The 19,476-nt window shown below is 36.4% G+C and overlaps 1 protein-coding gene across 3 annotated transcripts in view; it reads right to left on the bottom strand.

The window, feature by feature from the left end:
• Nucleotides 1–18,841, bottom strand: part of LOC142850437 (cytochrome P450 2C26-like) — a 47,742-nt gene extending 28,901 nt beyond the window's left edge. The window contains exons 1-5 of one of the 3 annotated variants that reach the window (XM_075973986.1): nucleotides 18,666–18,841; nucleotides 16,804–16,966; nucleotides 16,477–16,626; nucleotides 11,634–11,794; nucleotides 9,982–10,158 (exon numbers count right to left, since the gene is read on the bottom strand). In XM_075973986.1, coding sequence (XP_075830101.1) covers nucleotides 9,982–10,158; nucleotides 11,634–11,794; nucleotides 16,477–16,626; nucleotides 16,804–16,966; nucleotides 18,666–18,833 — 819 coding nt within the window. In that variant the 5' untranslated portion in view covers nucleotides 18,834–18,841. The remainder of the gene's footprint in view (nucleotides 1–9,981; nucleotides 10,159–11,633; nucleotides 11,795–16,476; nucleotides 16,627–16,803; nucleotides 16,967–18,665) is intronic. The other 2 variants (XM_075973987.1, XM_075973988.1) reach the window with 2 other exon arrangements.
• Between the last annotated feature and the right edge of the window lie 635 nt (nucleotides 18,842–19,476).

Genomic DNA, 19,476 nt, shown 5'->3' with positions numbered 1-19,476 from the left:
AAGATGTAAGAGTTAGTTAATAAAAATCTGGAGATAATAGGCCAAATTGTTTTGTAATTAATATAGCTTCTGTGTGATCATTTGTATCTGGGAAGCTAGGAAACAAATGAACAGTCTCAATTTACACTGTAGTATAGGATTCACATCTCACAAGTGATATGTTTTTTTCGTAGCAGAAGGAGAAATTATCACCTATTAGCTTGTGGAAAACAATTGTCTATGGGATGTTCAGCCCCAGTTATAACATTCATGATAAACCCATTACACTTGAGGCTCAAGGTATATCTTAGAATATGAGGGAGAATGATAGAAATAATCAGATGGTAAGGAACTTTGCTACAGGATGACTTTTCTAGATATGACAGTGCAGCTACACCCATTAATTCTCTAAAATATGGCTGTTGAATATAACCTAAATAGTTATAACGCCAAGTGAATTATGATGTTGCTGAGAAGAATTACTTGGGACGACAAGACTAGATGATGAGTTACAATTAAACTCCTTGGAGAAAGACAGATGAGCACCAGAAAAGGTTATCCAATGTTAAGTGGTCAATCCTAAAATATACAGATGCTGAGTATTAAATGTGATCTCACTATTGAATTTATGTAATTATCCTTATGGACTTACACATGTAGCCACAATCATTAAAGAACATTGGATCTTGAATATCAAAGGAAGGTTGGTGCATGGTAGGTGTTGGTCGAAGGAAAGGTCAGGAAGAAGTGGTGTAATTATATTATATTTAAATAACATACTAAAAATAATACTGACATTCTTTAGATCAATTAAAAATAAAGAACAAAAAGTAGTAGAGGAGTTAGATAACTCTGTAAAGGCCTATAATAAATTAAAGAAGATATATAAAGATAAATCAGGAGAGCACTTGAGCAATGGTAAGAAACCCAGCCTTCAGAAAGTGTATATAGAAAAAGACTAACACAGCATAGATCACATTCTTTAGAATATCTTGGTAGATATTTCCCAAAACCTGAGTGGGATATTATCATCTATGTATAATAGGTGTAGAGATATGGAAATACAGAGACAAGATCAGGATCTGGCATGAGAATATATTCAAAATATCATAAAATTATCATATAACAAAATCAGAAAAGAAAGCAACTAAAAGTTTTAAGAGAGAAAAATAAAATTACTCTTATGACAGGGCTTTCAGAATTACATCAGGGTTTTTAACACAAACATTTAAAACCAGAGGGGTGCAGAATGATATATTCCAGATTCTGAATGACAGTTCTCAACCCAGAATAATATGCCCAGCAATGTATTAAGGAGAAATACATACTTAATAAAATACCTTACATATCTTTTTTTTCCTTCTGTTTGTCCATATACTCTACTTTCATCCTCACCTCTGTAGGAGAATACCTGTGGCAGCCTCCCCTGACCCCACTTTGATCCCACTGATTTTAGCTTTTCCCAATTGTTACTTTATCCCAGAAACCAAGTCCATCAGGTCACCAGTTGTTGCCGGAGGTCCTCCCCTTCCTCCAGCCTATAGCTGCTGAGATACCAGCCCATTGGGGCATGGTCTCTCTCTCTCTCTTTAAAAAAGCGGCAACTTCCCTCTCCTGTCTCTCCTCACTTCCTGCTCTGCAGGCGACTAGACTCCCTTCCTGGTTGCGCAGAGGGCTGACAATGATCTATAAGATTTTTTCCCCTTTAAATAAATACCACTTTATTAATCATAATTCCAAACTGTTGTGGCATTGTTTATGACTTACGCCTTCAGTTGGCAACCAACGTGTGGTGTTAGGACCTCTCCTTCCCCCACTCGGCTGCCGGCTGTGAGTTCTGCTTGGCACAAGCCTCCCTTCCTCAGCTGCCGTGGCCGGCAGGTGACCTTGTGGCCTGTGTCTTGTGCGTGGAGCCAGCAGCTTAATATAAATCATCACGCACTGGCTTTTATTGCTGCAATTCTTTATATTTTCTCTTTAGACACCTCAGATTGACTTCCAGTCCCCACGCACCCTATCGTCTGCCTCCCCACATGGATTTAAACTCCACAGGCCTGCGTAGTCTCCGCCCGCATGGTTTGCTCTTTTCTGAGTCACTTTTAAATCTCCCTTGCAAGCACAGCTCTCAAGTGGCGCGAACCAGAGCACGTGGTTGCTGAAAGCTGCAACCCCTCAGGGTGACTCTGTCACATGGAGGCATAAGCGGCTTCCAGGTTGCTCTTCTCTACCCCTGGATTCTGGGTTTCTGGTTCCGTCTCTGGAATTGATTTAATTACATTTACTTTGTTGAGCAACTTACATTTTCCAGTTTTTAACAAATACTAGGCAGACTCTGAAACAGGACCCTGTTTTCGTCACGACTTGGCAACAGCGCCACCTGCTGGATAATAGGTAATATGGCAGTTTTCGTTTCCAACGCGAATTTTACTGTTCTGGTTAACAATACAATGGGTTATATCATGCAAGGTTTATATGACTATGGGGCTAACTTAATTTACTGCTTACTAGGTTTCAGTATTCTTTTGCATATTCTATCATTTAGGAAGAATATGGCACTCCTAAGAACCATACAACTCACGCAGGTCAGGAGATTCAGGATTCAAAAGAGACAATAATAAAGACAATAATAAAAAGACTTGAAATGATTGAAGAAATGATTGGAGCTGGTGAACAGAGTAATAAGGCACAAGGACAGGATACAATGCCAACACCAGCTATTAGAACTGGCTTACCCAAGGTTTTAGTGGCATACCCTATACTTAATTCTGACAAAGCGTCAACTTCTAAAGGCTCAAAGGGAGTCAGAGAAGCTAGATGGACGCCAATAGCAATGAATGATCTAAAAGAAATTAAGCAAGCTATTGTTAATTTTGGCTTGCACTCTGCATATGTAAAGGAAATGATAAGGACTTGGGCTTCTAATGCTAGAGCTACCCCCCCCCCCCCATGATTTCCATCAGTTAGTGTCTGCAGTTTTAGATAATGGACCTTCCTTGATGTTTGGAATTTATTTCAGAGAAGAATCCAAACATATGGAACAGCAAGGAAGAGCAAAAGGTGTCGAGGTTTCCCAAGATCAAATTCTTGGTGCGGGAGAATATGCTGACCCACAGGTCCAAGCTCTTTATGACAATGAAGTACTGTGTCTATGTCACCAAGCAGCTTTACATGCTTGGAATAGGATACAAGATCCAGCAAAAAGGGTTGAATCATATACCAGAATTAGGCAGGGACAGAGAGAACCCTTTATTGACTTTTTGCAAAGATTAATTAAGGCTCTGGACATAGGGGTAACAGACCCAGAAGCTAGACGAATACTTCTTGAATCTCTAGCTTTTGAGAATGTAAACATAGAATACAAAAAGACAATTGGGCCTTTAAAGTCTAGATCAGCACCTATGGATGAATGGATTCAGCATACGATGAATGTTGAGACGTTTAGCTATAACGATGAATCTTGGGTAGGAGAAGCGATTTCCACAGCAATGAGGAGACATCAAACTGCCAGGTGTTTTAATTGTGGTAAATTAGGACATCTGAAAAGGGATTGCAGGCACAGAATTTCTAGGAATAATATCTCCTCTGGGAATGACAAAAATAGGAGACCTAGGCCTTCAGGTATATGTAGGAGATGCGGTAAAGGCCAACATTGGTCCAACGAATGCAGGTCAACAACAGACAAACAAGGCAACCTGATACCATCGGGAAACTCCTTGAGGGGCCTCTCGCAGGCCCCCAAGCCAACAGTGGCCCAGTCATTCCCAGTCACAGTGGAGAACGTGCCTCACCAAGCAAATTTAAAGCTCCAATTTCTGCTGTAAAAAGTAATACTGGTCTAAATGATGAATTACGTGTGGAGGATGAGTCAAAAAACCCAGTAGGACAGAGTAAACGTATATTTTGGCAGACTTCTATTAATGATCAAAGACCAAAGCTAAGAGTCTGTATAAATGGCACTTTTATTGAAGGCTTATTAGACACAGGTGCGGATGTAAGTATCATTACCCCAGAATCTTGGCGTCCGAATTAGCCTCTTCAAGAGGTAGATGTTCATTTCCTGGGAATTGGAACCCTATCTCGTGTAAAACAAAACACAAGATGGGTTGAATGCATAGGGCCCGAAGGACAAATAGGAAGACTAAGGCCATATATAGCCAATATTGCCATAAATTTATGGGGCCGTGACCTGCTACATCTGATGGGATAACACCTGATCAAATAGTTCATTTAAACAAAACCTTAGATGGTGAAAAAGATTTGAATAGTCAAAGAAAACTGACAGCTGAAGCAGAAAAGGAACTGACAATGATTGAGGAAAAATTACAGGAGGCACATGTGGATAGGGTGAACCCAAATCTTAGCTGCATCCTAGTCATATTGCCTTCCAGAATTTCTCCTACAGGGATTCTAATGCAGGGGGAAGATATTATTTTAGAGTGGATATTTATACCTAATAAACCAAGTAAAAAATTAAAAACTTATGTGGAAAAAGTCTCTGAATTAATTATAAAAGGTAAGCTGAGACTTCATCAACTAGCAGGTATAGACCCAGCAGAAATTATAGTGCCTTTTATTACTGAAGAAATAAAAAAGTTATGGGAAGACAATGAACCGTGGCAAAGAGCTTGCGCTAATTTTTTTGGGAGAAATTAATAGCAACTACCCCAAAAGTGGTAGACTTAACCTTATAAAAAGAACTTCTTGGATTCTTCCTAGAATTGTACGTGATGCTCCAATAACTGGAGGCCATACTTTCTATACTGATGCAAATAAATCAGGGAAAGCAGGTTACAAGTCAGATGAATTGAGTAAGGTGGAACAAAGTCCTTATAATTCTGTCCAGAAGGCAGAATTATATGCCATTCTTATGGTGCTAAGGGATTTTAAAGAACCTCTTAATATAGTTACAGATTCACAATATGCAGAAAGAGTTATCTTGCATATTTAAACCGCTGAATTTATACCAGATGACACAGAGTTGACTTCATTGTTTATGCAGGTACAAGACATAATCAGGAATAGGCTTTGTCCAATGTACATAACACACATCCGGTCCCATACAGGTCTGCCTGGTCCTCTAGCCCAAGGAAACACTGAGATTGATCAATTATTGATTGGAAGTGTGTTGCAGGCCTCAGAATTTCATAAGAAGCATCATGTCAATAGTAAAGGCCTAAAAAAAGAATTTTCCATTACTTGGCAACAAGCTAAGGACATTATAAAGAGATGTCCTACTTGTTCTTTCTATAATCAAACACCGTTGCCTGCAGGGAGTAACCCAAAGGGCACTAAAAGAAATGAAATCTGGCAGATGGATGTGTTCCACTTTATGGAATTTGGTAAATTAAAATATGTACAACACACCATAGACATGTATTCAGGTTTTCAATGGGCTACTGCCCTGAGCTCAGAAAAGGCTGATTCAGTAATCAAACATTTATTGGAAGTTATGGCCATCATGGGTATACCTGCGCAAATAAAGACAGATAATGGTCCAGCATATGTATCTAAGAAAATGAAACGCTTTTTTGATTATTATAATATAAAACCATTACATGTATACCAAATAATCTTACAGGTCAGGCAGTTATAGAAAGATCAAATTGTACTATAAAGGATATGCTGAACAAACAGAAAGGGACCGAAAATATCCCCAGAAATAGATTACATAATGCTTTATTAACCTTGAATTTTCTTAACGCTAATGAGAAAGAAACAACAGCAGCAGAAAGACATTTGATAATGGAAAAGTCTGCTGAACTAAATCAACCGATTTATTTCAAAGATGTGCTGACCTCTCAGTGGAAGCCATGAGATGTGCTACACTGGGGAAGGCGTTTGCTGTTGTTTCCACAGGAGAAGAAAAATTGTAGATACCATCAAAATTAATAAAGTTTCGATTTGAAGAGGAGAAACCTCTTGGAAAGGAGAAATGACAACTCACCCACAATGATGATATTCATACAGGTGGTAAGAAAAACATATAAAGTGGGGGCAAGGTTCTGTTCTTATCTCCACAGGAAAACACTCATCTTTGAAAAATTCAAGGGACCCTGGATGTTTGGATACTGACAGATAGAAAAATACCTGCCCAATAGGAAATATCAAGAAAACTGAATGAGTTGTGTAAGTAAAATATATTAAACCATATTTCTAAATTTATAAAGCTGGTTTTGAAGTTGGACTCTGGCTCAGTCCCTCTCCAATTCCAAGCCTGTTAGTAAGAGAAAAACCCAGATTTCTGGAGTTTCTGTCTCATATCAAGAGCCATGATATGGGACAGAAAGAAATATGAGTTTAGAAAACATCTTTGCTTTTCTTCATATCTATCATACTTTTCATTGAATATATCTATCACACCTTTCAGTGAATATATATATATATATATATATATATATATATATGATTAATGTTTAAGTTTTTTACAATGAACAATGAGTTTTTCCTGAAATGACATTTGAAATTTTCAGGAAGAAGATGGGGCCCCATAACAACAACTCCACCTGGTTGATATGACGTCATGATACTGATAGCGCTACTACAAGACCTGCTTTCGGTACGAGCTGCACAAGACAGTTCCAACTTGGTTAGCTGAAATGGTGCACATCTTATACAACATTTTGGCCAGACCTGCACAAAATACACAGAGACTATTGGCAATTTTAAAAGACGTTGATCTTGAAATTTAACCATCATTTTACTTTCACAGGATCCCCCAGAAAGAACGTTGCCCCCATGACAGCTGGAAGTAATTCTAGAGGGCGATGTCCCCTCTCCCAGTAAAGTTTGCCCTTGGGTTTAGGGACATCATTTAGGGGTTGATTATAATTAGTATACAATTGAGGGTTGGGGGAGGAATTTTATAAGCTCAGGGATAATTTTGAAAAAACAAAGAGGGATGATGGGATAATAGATTTGTAATTGTGAGTTACTGTTTTTAGACAAATATATTGGTATAGATTCTTGTATATTGATACAAAGTTAAATTATATTGACTGTTGTATGCATGCATGTTTCTACCTCTGTTTAAAACATTTTTATGTATTGACATATATTGTATTGATATATATATTGTATATATTTACCATATTGCAGTGTACATTTCTACCTCTGATTAAGATACTTATATAATGTTTGTGTATTGATAAATATTTACCTACTGCAATGTATATTTGTACATTGTTTATATTTGGAGGTCATTGTCCTCATTTGTTTCACAGTCGTTTATTGTCTTAGTCTTTAAGTTAGATAGATATTTTGAATTATATAGACTAATAGTCATCTAAGTTTGTCATTTATAATTAGACTAATCAGGTTCTTTAGATATATAGAGATTATACTAAGTATAGATAGATAATCTTCAACTTCTTCAAAGAGCTGTAGAAAATGGCCTTTAATCTAACTCAGAGTTTTGTGGTAGTGAGACACAATTGCTCCTGGCAACACCACTCTATTCCCGAGAGAATGTTGAGCACCAAAGACACTCCACCTGGAGCCTTTCTTTTTGGCAGAACTGGCCTTTGGGCAAAGAAATGCCCATACCTCAACCACTGACAAAGATACAGAGCGTGCATCAATGGATAAAACAGGACTGTCATATCCTGCCAAGACAGGGTAAGATAGTTTTGAAATTTGCTTACCTTTGAAAATGGTATGTCAGTTATGTTAGGCCTTAGACAAAGTTGGTTGCTTCAACACTGCTAATGTGACTTTGGGTGATTGCCCAGGTAGCTAGTTGTCTCTGTGATTTGTTGCATGTTTTGGAAGTTGTTTTACTGAACTTCCTAATTACCCAGGTAAATTATTTCCCTTCTCAGATCTTTGATGGGGTTGATGACTATATAAATGTAGTTACTTTCTCTCATGACTTGGCCAAGTTATTTATTATACAAGACCTAAGCTAGTTAGAATAGGATATTTGTACTTATTGTATATAATTTCATAGTAGGTTTAGAACTCTCTTATTCAAACAAAAGGGGGAGGTGTTGCGGGAGGTCCTCCCGTTCCTCGAGCCTATAGCTGCTGAGATACCAGCCTATTGGGGCGTGGTCTCTCTCTCTTCAAAAAAGCGGCAACTTCCCTCTCCTCTCTCTCTTCACTACCTGCTCCACCGGCAACTAGACTCCCTTCCTGGTTGCGCAGAGGGCTGACAATGATCTGTAAGTTTTTTCCCCTTTAAATAAATACCACCCTAATAATCATAATTCCAAACTGTTGTGGCATTGTTTATGACTTATGCCTTCAACCAGTAAGTTCCCCTCAGGCTTTGCCTGCCAGAAAACTAAGGAGTCTGTATGCAGATATTCTCTTCTCTTTTGTTCCCCCACATTCAAGCTCTCATTCTTATCTCCAGCACTGTAGCAGGATACTTGTTGCTGCATTGCCGACTCCCTTCTCTGACCTACTATAATTGCACAGACCCCCGTCCTATCCTCCATCTCCTTACTTATTTCTTTATTCAAGACAGCACTTCCTGCTAACACACAGACAACTCCTGCAAAGGAAGCAGGTAGGCTGACTGTGTATCTTCTACCGTCCCTCTGTTGCCCTATATCTAATCACCCAGTCTCATTTCCAGGAACTACATATGCTAACTTTGCCTACTCTCCATAGTAACTGCATCAAAGTCATATAAAGAAAATATCACAAGTTACCAAAAAAAAAATCCTCATGTTCATGTTGGGGGAAGGACGGAGTGGAGAGAAATGAAAGAGATATCACAACAGAGGGAATCATGGGGTTATGGAGAAACCTGGTGCTAGGAAATTCCAAGGATTCCACAGAAATGACCCATAGCAGTAGTGGAGAGGGTGCCCAAACTGACCTTCCTTTGTAATCAGAATGGTGAATACCCTAACAATCATTATAGAAACTCATCCAGTAACTGATGGAAGCAGATGCAGAGACCACAGCAAGTACCAGGATGTGCTATATGAGTCCGGTCAAAAAGAGGGAGGAAGGTTTATATGAGAAAATGGCGTGAGGCCCAAAATTGTGGAAACTCAAGAACTCTAGACCAACAGCTGGGGAGCCTGCATGGGACAGAACTAATTCCTCTTTATGTGGGTCACAATTTCGTAGCCTTTTTTTCCATGGGACCCCTGTCAATGGAGCCAGGATCTGTCCCTCAAGCATGAGCTGGCTTTCTGAAGGTAACTCCAAATGGTGGGATATCTTTCTTAAACTTGATGCTGTTGGGGAGATGCTTAGTCTTCAATTGAATGTGCCAGGCCTTGTTGACTCCCCATGGGAGGCCTTACTCTTTCTAGAGTGCATGGTGTAAGTTAAGGAAAGGGGGTGTAACAGAAGGATGGAAAAGATGGGGAACTGTAGTTGGTATAAATTAATAAAAAATAGAAAAAGAAAAATTTACCAAATCGAATAAATTCCATGAGTGTAATTTGAAGTAAAAAATTAAACTTAGGTATGACCTGTACTATAGAAATTAGTGAAGAAAATGAAATCAAAAGCAATCACATTTAAACTGTTGGAAAATATTTAGTATTGCATAATTATATGCATGAAAGATTGACACACTTAGAACCATTTCTGGATCTAAGAAGTTGAAAAATAAATAAATAAGTGGAAAATCAATTCATGCACAGTGCTGAAATTTGGAGTAACTTTAAAAGTTTGGAGGTATTATTCCTCAAAGTAATCTAATGAGTCACTTCTATCTGTACTAAAAATCAAATAGGAAAACAAGTCCACAGATCAAATGAAACTATGGAGAAAGATCTGAACCCTCAAAATGGAAGCTTACAGCAATGAATCTAGTACTATGCTAGATTTTTATGAATTTTTCTTTTTTGGTTTTAAATAAAAAAACGGGGTCAATGGGCTTTTATTAACAATTTCAACCATTTTTTTCAGGCTTACACACACATAAACATTACTAAATTGTTTTTCAAATGATACTGACATGGTTTTAAACATCTCTTCAATGAAGTATAAAATACTTTACCAATTTAATAACTGAACAAATGAATATTAGCACTTTACCTGCTTTCCTTTAATTAGGAAATAATCAATAAAGTCCCGAGGGTTGGTAGCATCCAAGGATTCCTCGTGTTCTTTTATTTTTGCTGAAAGGTAACTCTGAATAGAAGTCAAGTTTTTATAAAATGTATTATGTGTCCCTGGACAATAATCAATCAGAACAGGGAACATATTGCAAACCTGCAAGGAAATGCAAGAATTTACTAAAAATAGATGCTGTGTTGACCTAAGTAAAATATATTAGTAATGTGTCATATAATGATTTGAATTGCTAGATTCATATTCATCATAAATTCATTATTTACATTCTTTATTCTAATAGAGAGATTTGAGGAAGAAATTTCTCCAATAATAGTTAATGATCTTAGTATAATTTCCATATTCACCATATCTCTTAACAAAAATTTTGTTCATATAAACTCACTGAAGGCTCAAATACATTCTGTCCTACAGTTTGAAATACATGTGATTTAAACACTCACACACTTTCAATGTGACAATAGAAGTTAAAAATTTGGGTGTAACATTTACATAAATATCTAGTGCCCCAGACTCAATATCTATTGATTATTTTCAAAATGCAATGACTCTGTAGTGGTGGGTTTGGCTCTAAGAAATGTGTTTGGTAAAATTAATTGCACCACATAGGCCTTAGGGTTTTCTCTTTGATCAAACAATCATTTTGTAGGCAGAGAGCAAGAAATTTTTGTTCATACTAGAACAATTCTATGAGGATATTTATGGTCCACATAGCATTAAAACATACATCTTTCCATTTTTACTGACGATCTATAAACTAGAATCCCAACTGACCCATTGAATGACAGGAGTACTCAGTGTTTACTGTCAGCGTTCTTTGCCATTAGTATTCTTCCTTTTTTGAGAGAAAATTCTTCTATACTGAAATAAAGCTCCCTAGTATTATGTTCAAAATTGGCTTAATGAAAAGAAGATAAAGTATTTGGTTAGTAAAAGGTCCTTTGAATAGGTGTAGGAGGTCCTTCTGTCTATGTGTTGCTTTCATTGGTTGAATAAATAAACTGCCTTGGCCTTTTCATGGGGAAGAACTTATGTGGGTGGAGAAGACAGAACTGAATTCTGGGAGAAAGAAAGCAGAGTCAGAGAGCCACCATGGAGTTGCCAGAGTCAGACATGCTGAATCTTTCCCAGTAAGCCACGACCTCATGGTGACATACAGATTATTAGAAATGGGTTAAATCAAGATGTCAGAGTTAGTCAATGAGAGGCTAGAACTAATGGGCCAGGCAGTGTTTAAATGAATACAGCTTCTGGGTGATTATTCCATGTGTAAGCTAGCTTGGACAAGACAGAACAAGGGGCCCTGCTCTCCCTACAACAGTGAATGACAGATCACTCTTATAAAAACAAATGCAGTGTTTTAAGAAATAATTCTGTAGTAATCAACAGGAAGATTCGTGGATAAGAAACAATTAGGCTTGAGTTCGTTGGCATCAGGATCTAAGTTTTTGCTATTTGTACACTTATGGGTTTAGACCTCCCTTCCAAGAATTATTTCCATAATACATTAGCCCTTCTCAGCTGGTTACCTCCTTCCTTCATGATCCATATTGAATTTGAGCTGTAAGGAAGAAAGACCATAAGTGGTTCTCATAAGGAAAGGATATTGGCTTTACCTGTGCCCAGAGAGAGCTCAGAATAGTACTGTTCACATTCAGTTTTTCTATCAAGCTAACAAAAACTTGATCATTATATTCAAAACGATTTTGGAAAATAATGGAGCAAATGACATTGCAGGGAGCACAGGTCAAGATAAAGGAGGGATCATATGGTGAGCCTGAAGAATTAGAAACAAATACCAAATATTACTAAAAGATATGAAGAAGAAATGTTGCTCTTTGTTAACTACTGAAAGTAATTTAAACATTTTAAATGGAATTATAATTTTGAATATTCTTAAGTGCTATATATTTACCTGGTGAATAATACACCATCATATTTACCTTACTTTTCAGTTAATCTTCAAACTCAGTAGTTAAATAAGAAGAGATCTCGTCTATTTTACTGGCTGGTTTTACCTGAATTATGTGCTATTATCTGAAAAATGATTTTTATTTACTTATTTAATTCTGACTTTGGTTTTCCCTTCAAAAAAGACAATTGGGGATCGTGGAATAAATAGTATTATGTTACAATTATTTTGGCAAAATTGTAATCCAAACATGAAGTACATACAGGCTATTATATATAAAAATAATATAATATAAAAATTAAATTGTAGGTTATTCTAGGGAGTAAGGGGAAGCATACCATATACAACATACAGTATGTCTAAACATACCAAAATTCTATTATGAGATTAAAATGTGAAAATCTCTACCCACTTCTGCTAGAGAGTAAATGCTCCCTTTTCTGGATTCTCCTAAGTAGTAGTATTTATTGTTTACATTTAACCACACATCAAAGCTTTACTCTCAGGACAAAGCAACCACAGAACACATGAAAAATGTTTGTTGGTTTATAATTACCCTGGATCATCCAATGTGCAATGAACACAGTTACAAGCAATGAATACAGTTACAAGCCTACTTTGAGGTGGCCGTATGCCAACTGAAAAGTCATAACTCGATGACTAAAAATTTTTTTTGTTAAGATATGCAGATCATTTTTATTTCTCGTGAGGATGTCACACTGTCATTTGATCATCTGAATTGCAGGAATTACCCGTTTCCCATTTGAAAGGATACTGATGACACTTTTAGAGCATTCTGTATCCTAATAGGTAAGGTCACTAGAAAGTGTTTCTTTGTATTCTACAAGGTTTGTTTCAGAAAAACCTACCAAGTTCAAGGATCTTACAATAAATGGCACTACATCCTAAAAATTAACCAATTACATTAACAGACTATTCACAGTCCAAAGATGGAATAATGACCAATATTAATTATTTATTTTGTTAGCTATATAAATGAGGTATGATGAGTCCAATACTAGTGTTCTAAAACATTTGTCAAATGAGCAAACTTCCATTACTCAGTAATGCATAAGGACTCTCTAGCTATCTTATTGGGCTTACTTCTAGATCATTCACAATAATAGCATTTTCATATAAATTATAGCATGATATTAAACCATTTCATCTCTTGTATGTACATGGGGCATTGCTGGCTTATAATAAAAAAGGTTTTTTGGCAGTACGTTTTTAAGTTAAGTTACATCATTCTATATATGTGGCACCAACCTCAATGTCTTCATCTCATTTTTGGCAGATAACACCATTTTAATCTTTGGTATACTTACATTTTTAAATATACCACATAAATATGTTCAACACTATCTTTTCTTTTATTGTGAGAAGATACATTCACCACATCCTTCAAAATTTTATTATTGATCCTATTTGAACACAAATCACTTTTGCAAATCCTTTTGAAATATATATTTTTAGAGTCTATTTCCATCCATCTGGGAAAGATTTGTACCACTTAAAGGTCTGCATCACACATCCCCTTTATGATATGTCGTATCCTTGTCTTCTTCACTTTTCTTTTACTTCTTCAATTGTTGTCACCATTCTCACTAGGATTTTTGACAATGAATGTCTAGAGTTTATGATGTATGTGAAACCAATTTGATACCCATGGACATTATAAGAATCAGCTATTATTTGTTCCTTTGGCAAGATATTCAGATCTGTTTCAAGATTCTCACACTTAGGTCAGAAAAAAAAAACATTTATAAATCCATCAAAAAGTCTTGCAGCTTATTTGTCTTATAAGAGCCAATGAAAATATAGTAGTGATTCTTGACATCAAAATGGGTCTGTGCTCCAAGGTCACAAACTAAATATTTAGGTGGAACTACTGTAGGCCTTTGGAATATTATCCATGTTGATTATAACTGATTGAGATATAACTGAGTTGATTACAGCTCTTTTCATTCTAGTCTTTTTCCTCATCCTTGACAATCAAATGAGGCAAGTTATTGTAATAAAAGAGTTTGAGACAGTGCGATTGACTTTGATAGGTACTTTGGCATATCAGTTGTTTTAACATACAGGTGAATGTTTCTTTCATTGTAATTTGTTATGTTCTGTTTTTCTAAAGAATAAGGTCTTGTAGCTCCTGCAGCCAGGACTGACATAATTTACTTCTAGTGTTCTTTCTAACTTACATGAAAACATTTTTTACTACTAATTTTTAATCATTTGCTTCTGTGAAATGTTTTCTGAGAATAGGTACCAGTGACTACTCAACATCTCCTTTCTCAAATAAAGATATAAGCCCTTGTGGCTCATCATTGATAGGGAAAAGAGTCCCTGGAATCTGTCTGGATTGGCAGAGTTTCTGTGCTTGTGTGTGCAGGGCTGAGAAGGCGATGGGCCAATCTCAGCAATGCTCCCATCTGTGTCAGATCCTGGAAAACTGGAGAGGACAATTCTGTGAGCCATAGGTGAATCTGAGTTCCAGGCAAGCCTTGTTTACACATCTACTTCCAGGCCATTCAGCTCTACACAGAGACATCCTATTTCAATAAGCAAGCCAGAAAAAAAAAACCAAAGCAAAACAAAAAATTACAATCTATTGTGCTAGTAATTGGAATATATGGAATCATGTAGAAACATCAAAGAATTAGGAGAAAAAATGAAAAACAGGGAATATCAGTGATCTATGGGAAGAAAATGTAAATGCAACATGTTTAACTATGCCATGATCTGTTTACATAACTAAACTGTATCAGAGCCTATATTTGCAAAGTCCACAGGTAAAGCAAAAATCACGAGAAAACTATTGAAGACTCTCCTTTTCACATATTCATGATTAAAACTGTGAATTTTGCTGCTTACAAAAGAATTATTTCATGTTAATACCTGTAGTGAAAGTATGGTAAAAGGAAAACTGGATGGTAAGTAGAAAAAATAGAAGAAAATGGAGGAGAAAAAAAATCAGTGTGACTTAAAACAAAGTTCATGATCTGTCATTAGAAACTTGTCTCCATGGTCACATCCCAGAATCCAGTGGATTTTCAACAATATAAAGAAATATTACTTATTATGCCAAACTTCACATTCAATACATTTGGGCAAACTGACAGTTGTGGATATTTTCATTGCTATTTTAGAGTAAGTATCAAGATAGTGTATCCAGAAATGACTAAAACGTATATATTACATAGATCATGTGATTGATTTCACCAGTATAGAAAATGAGTAATCAGGTTCTGTGTTGATTAGTTTTAGTCAAGTTGACACAAACTACAGTTAGCACAAAAAAAATCGGATGAGTAAATGCTCCATCAACCTAAACTGAGTTCTTATCTTTTCATGCTGTTCCTTCATATCTGATGATGTGGAAAGAGTCGACATCCTATGGATGATATAACACACCTGGCTAGATTATTTTATGATCACACAGAAGAGAATAAATAGGAGAAATGATTATTTCTGTTTTAATTCCTTACAATGGACAAAAGTATTTGTATTGAAGTTGATCCTAATTAATGTATACTCAAATAAGGGCAATTGATTCAACAAAGTTGGTTAGTAAGCATAAGAAATTCTTAGAACTTACTGATATTTTACTGTACAATTAACATAATACAGTACTCTAATCGATATGCTTTGTTTAAGCAGAGCATATGGAAGGTAAGACTTTGAGATTGTTATTGTATGTGTGTATGTCAATCATATATACAATCTGATAGCCAGTCTTTTATTATATTTTTCAAGAATGCTAAAACAAATTCATTTAATGATGCACAGACATAATAAGATTGTTCATTCATAAGCAACAGGAGTAGCATCCAGAGTGTTGGCAAAGAAACAACCATCACTTTTCTAACACAAAACCTTAAAGGGGAAAATGACATGAAGACTGAAGACACACAGGGAAATGCTAGAGAGCCAACAATGCCAACTTTTTAAGTAAAATAACTAAGTTTAGTTATTTCCAAGTGTACATTTATTTTGAATATTTGTGTTGATACACGTTTTATTAAGGCCAGAAATCAAACCCTAAATGTTATGCAAGAAAGAATAACAATATCATTCTGATACCATGCAAACAGCTGAGATACACTAATTAAAAAGAATTCTACTACACTCATATGAGAAATGAAATTATTACATCATGCCACAGTTGCCAAAAACTACAAACAAAATACAAGAAGGACCCTTAGACACTTTAGAGAAGTCTAGATCATTGTTGTTCAAGAAAGAAAGGAAAAGTGTAAAAAAGGAATGTGAAGGAAAGAAAGGTAATTCAAACTTTGCCAGGGTTCTTATGTTTTATCAGTTACTATTGCTATTGGAAATTGTATTGTGGTGAGATGATAAGTAAAGCAAAACCCTATTTTTGATGAGTGGAATGTATGGCTCCATAATGCTATAGAAAATTAACATGAGACCCATACCCATGACATCTCTTTAGAAAACAATGCTTTGAATAGGATGGGAAAAATTGACTGATGTAGATATACATAGAACACGATGTAAACGTCAGCTTATAAACCTGCACTTACCATTGGTTTTCTTCAGTTCCTCCACAAGGAACTGTGCTTCTTCTTGAATTTTGTTCTCAATACTTCTTTTCCCCATACCCAGTTTTCTCAGGGTTAAGAGTGAAAAGTGCTTTGTTTCTTTCCATATATCTCCATTGCTAAAACCAATGCCTAAAAAAATTGGAATAGAAGACTAGGGAGTATGTCTGAGAGATAGATAAAGGAACAGATTGGTCACACATATAGAGTCCCAAACTTATTCCTGAAGAGCAAACATGACGTCTGCTTTCCACCCTCCGTCTCACTACATACACTACCCAGTATACACAGAAGCACATGCCTACTTACCAAAGCCTTTCAAAACCATCTGAAGAATCGGGACACTTCCCCTTCCACTAAACTCTTCCCCATGACCTATGAGAGCTTCTTTTATTGCCTCATAGCCATGCAACACCACAGCGGGTTTCATGCCAAAATACAGAGTGAACACAGGGCCGTAAATTTTAGAGAACTGTAATGATAATAGAAAACACAAATATTCTAAAATTGTCACTGTAGTTGACCTCTTCATACTGGCAATAGAACTGTGTTAAAATATTTTTATGCAGAAAAACTAAGTTTGAAGTTTGTATATACCTTTCAATATGATGATTGTTTCATATAAATGACCTTCTGGGTGCCAAGCAATATCCCAGGCCACTTATAGTCTAAAGAGAAAGAACCACCTTACTATGATATTCAACAGATCACTTTGTCATATTTTACAAAGTACCTGAAGTAAAAATTCCACACTCATTTCCTGGGTTCTAATGCAAACGAGTAGAGCCTTCAAATCCACACTATGCTTATCCATTTTTTGGATAATGCAGATCATTCTCTCGCTAACTACACACTGAATCAATAGTCACATGACTTCTGTGGACCCAGCTGTGAATACTTTCTGTTAAAAATTACAAAACCTGTGAAGAAGGGTAAACATCTAAACTCTTGTGTCAGCACAAGAGTTAAAATTCAGTCCTCATCTATTGTTAGAAAAGTACAGAGTAAGCGTCACAGAAGCTGCACCACAATATACAGAACTGTAGAAAAAATATTCTCATCATGAAGTATTTTTGGTCCCAGGCATAGGCTCTGTATGGAATCAAAGGAGATTGGGAAACCAAAGTATAAGCTAAGCCACACTGTTTATGGTTTCCTTTTCCAATATGATATCATGCCCATTGCTTTACTTTTAATCAGGATCCAATTAATTCTACAGAGTAAGGCATGAGTGAATAATCCAAGAAAAATGTATCTCTACAATTATGACTCATTTAAATAAATATTCATTGTAATGCTAATTCCAATTAGTCCTAATATTAAACACCTAGAGTCAGATATTAGGGGGTGAAAGCTGAGAGATCAGAGAAGCAGTGCAGCCAGCCACTAGAGGGACTTTTACCTCTGTAGAATTCTCAGATTCAAAGGTGTGATCCTGTCTTTTGAACCTCAAACTGCATCTCCAGACTGAATCCTCAGACTGAATGCTCAGACTGCATCCTCAGATGGCATTCTCAGAGCACATCTGAGCTCTTGTTTCCTCCCGCCTTGAGTTCTCTCTCTGCCCAACTATATCACTTCCCTTCTCTACCTCCCTGGTACTTGATTTAAAGGTGTGAGCCACTACCACATGGCTCTGTTTCCTTTGAGACGGGACCAGTATAGTCTAGCCCAGGTTGGCTTTGAACTCACAGAGGTCTGCCTGCCTTTGTCTTCTAAGTCCTGGAATTAAAGTTATGTGCCACCACTGCACATGTCTTTAATTAGTTCTAATTTAATTAACACATACCTGAAATTAGTTCTATACTTTGTTCTTTAGGCAATGTTTATTTGTTAGATCACAAAATCTCACTATAATCCCTCAGTCTTCACCATCAATAAAATAATAGAAAATGTTTATGAAAGAAGGATTTAAAACAGTAGATAAAACTTTTAATTCTGTGATTATATTATAAAATCAGTGTCCTTAATATTCTGTATCCTGAAATCTTGTTTATTACTAATTCCAACTGCAGTACTATAGGCAAGTCTCAGAAAAGACAAAAACAACTTTACTGTTTTTCACTTTACACCCATTTAAAAATATGTTCTCTAGTACTAGAGTTTCTCTGACAGCAGCATCACTTACATCTCTCTATACAAAGTGCCAGACAAGCATGAAGTGTACTCACATTGGTAAAGGCTTGGTGAACATTTTTTACATCTATCTGGTGGATGTTGCCAATAATTGGCAGAGGAGTAGGTCCAGGAGGTAGCTTCCTTTGCGTAGAACTTCGTTTCCAGTGTGAGAAGAGAAGCAGACATGTCAGAATGAGCACTGAGACCATGACTAGATCCATGGTTAGCCTTCCCACAGGCACAAGTGTGATCACGTAGTACAGAGGTTTTATAATGCGGCCATGGGAACTGACCTCTTGTACTTTGGAGCATCACTGAGGAACCAACTAGGCACTGTTTGAGCTCTCTTCCAAGTAGACTCTGTCCCTGTGATAACAAAAGTTAAAAGTGAACAGTTATTTCACCATGTCCTCTTTCAGCGTGCCTCTTAGTGATTTTCACCTATAAATATTGGTGATAAATATGAACAATGAAATTGATATTTTGAAATTCTGTCTTTATTTGAAAATAGTCAATTTTTAGGATATTTTATTCTGAAACTACAGAATAATTTTGTTATTTTAGAGTTTCATTTTCTTCATCCAAAAGTGTCCATGTTTGCATTTCCTTGTTATCTTTCTACTGTGTGTCCTCTTTTGTTTTCTTAGTTTATAAAATAAGATTTATTTATTTTGTATACAGTGTTTTTTCACTTATTTTGCATACCAAACACAGTTTTCCCTTCCTTCTTCTCCCAGTTTCCCCCTGCTTTCCATCTACTTGACTCCCTTCAACTCCTCCCCTTTCTACATTTAGAAAGGGGCAGAACCCACAGGCTGGAACAAAGCATGGCACATCAGGATGAGGCAGGACCTAGCTCCTCCA

This window comes from Microtus pennsylvanicus, chromosome 5 (genome assembly GCF_037038515.1).
Source record: "Microtus pennsylvanicus isolate mMicPen1 chromosome 5, mMicPen1.hap1, whole genome shotgun sequence".
Lineage (NCBI taxonomy): Eukaryota > Metazoa > Chordata > Mammalia > Rodentia > Cricetidae > Microtus > Microtus pennsylvanicus.
This window is presented reverse-complemented; position numbering and strand designations above follow the sequence as displayed.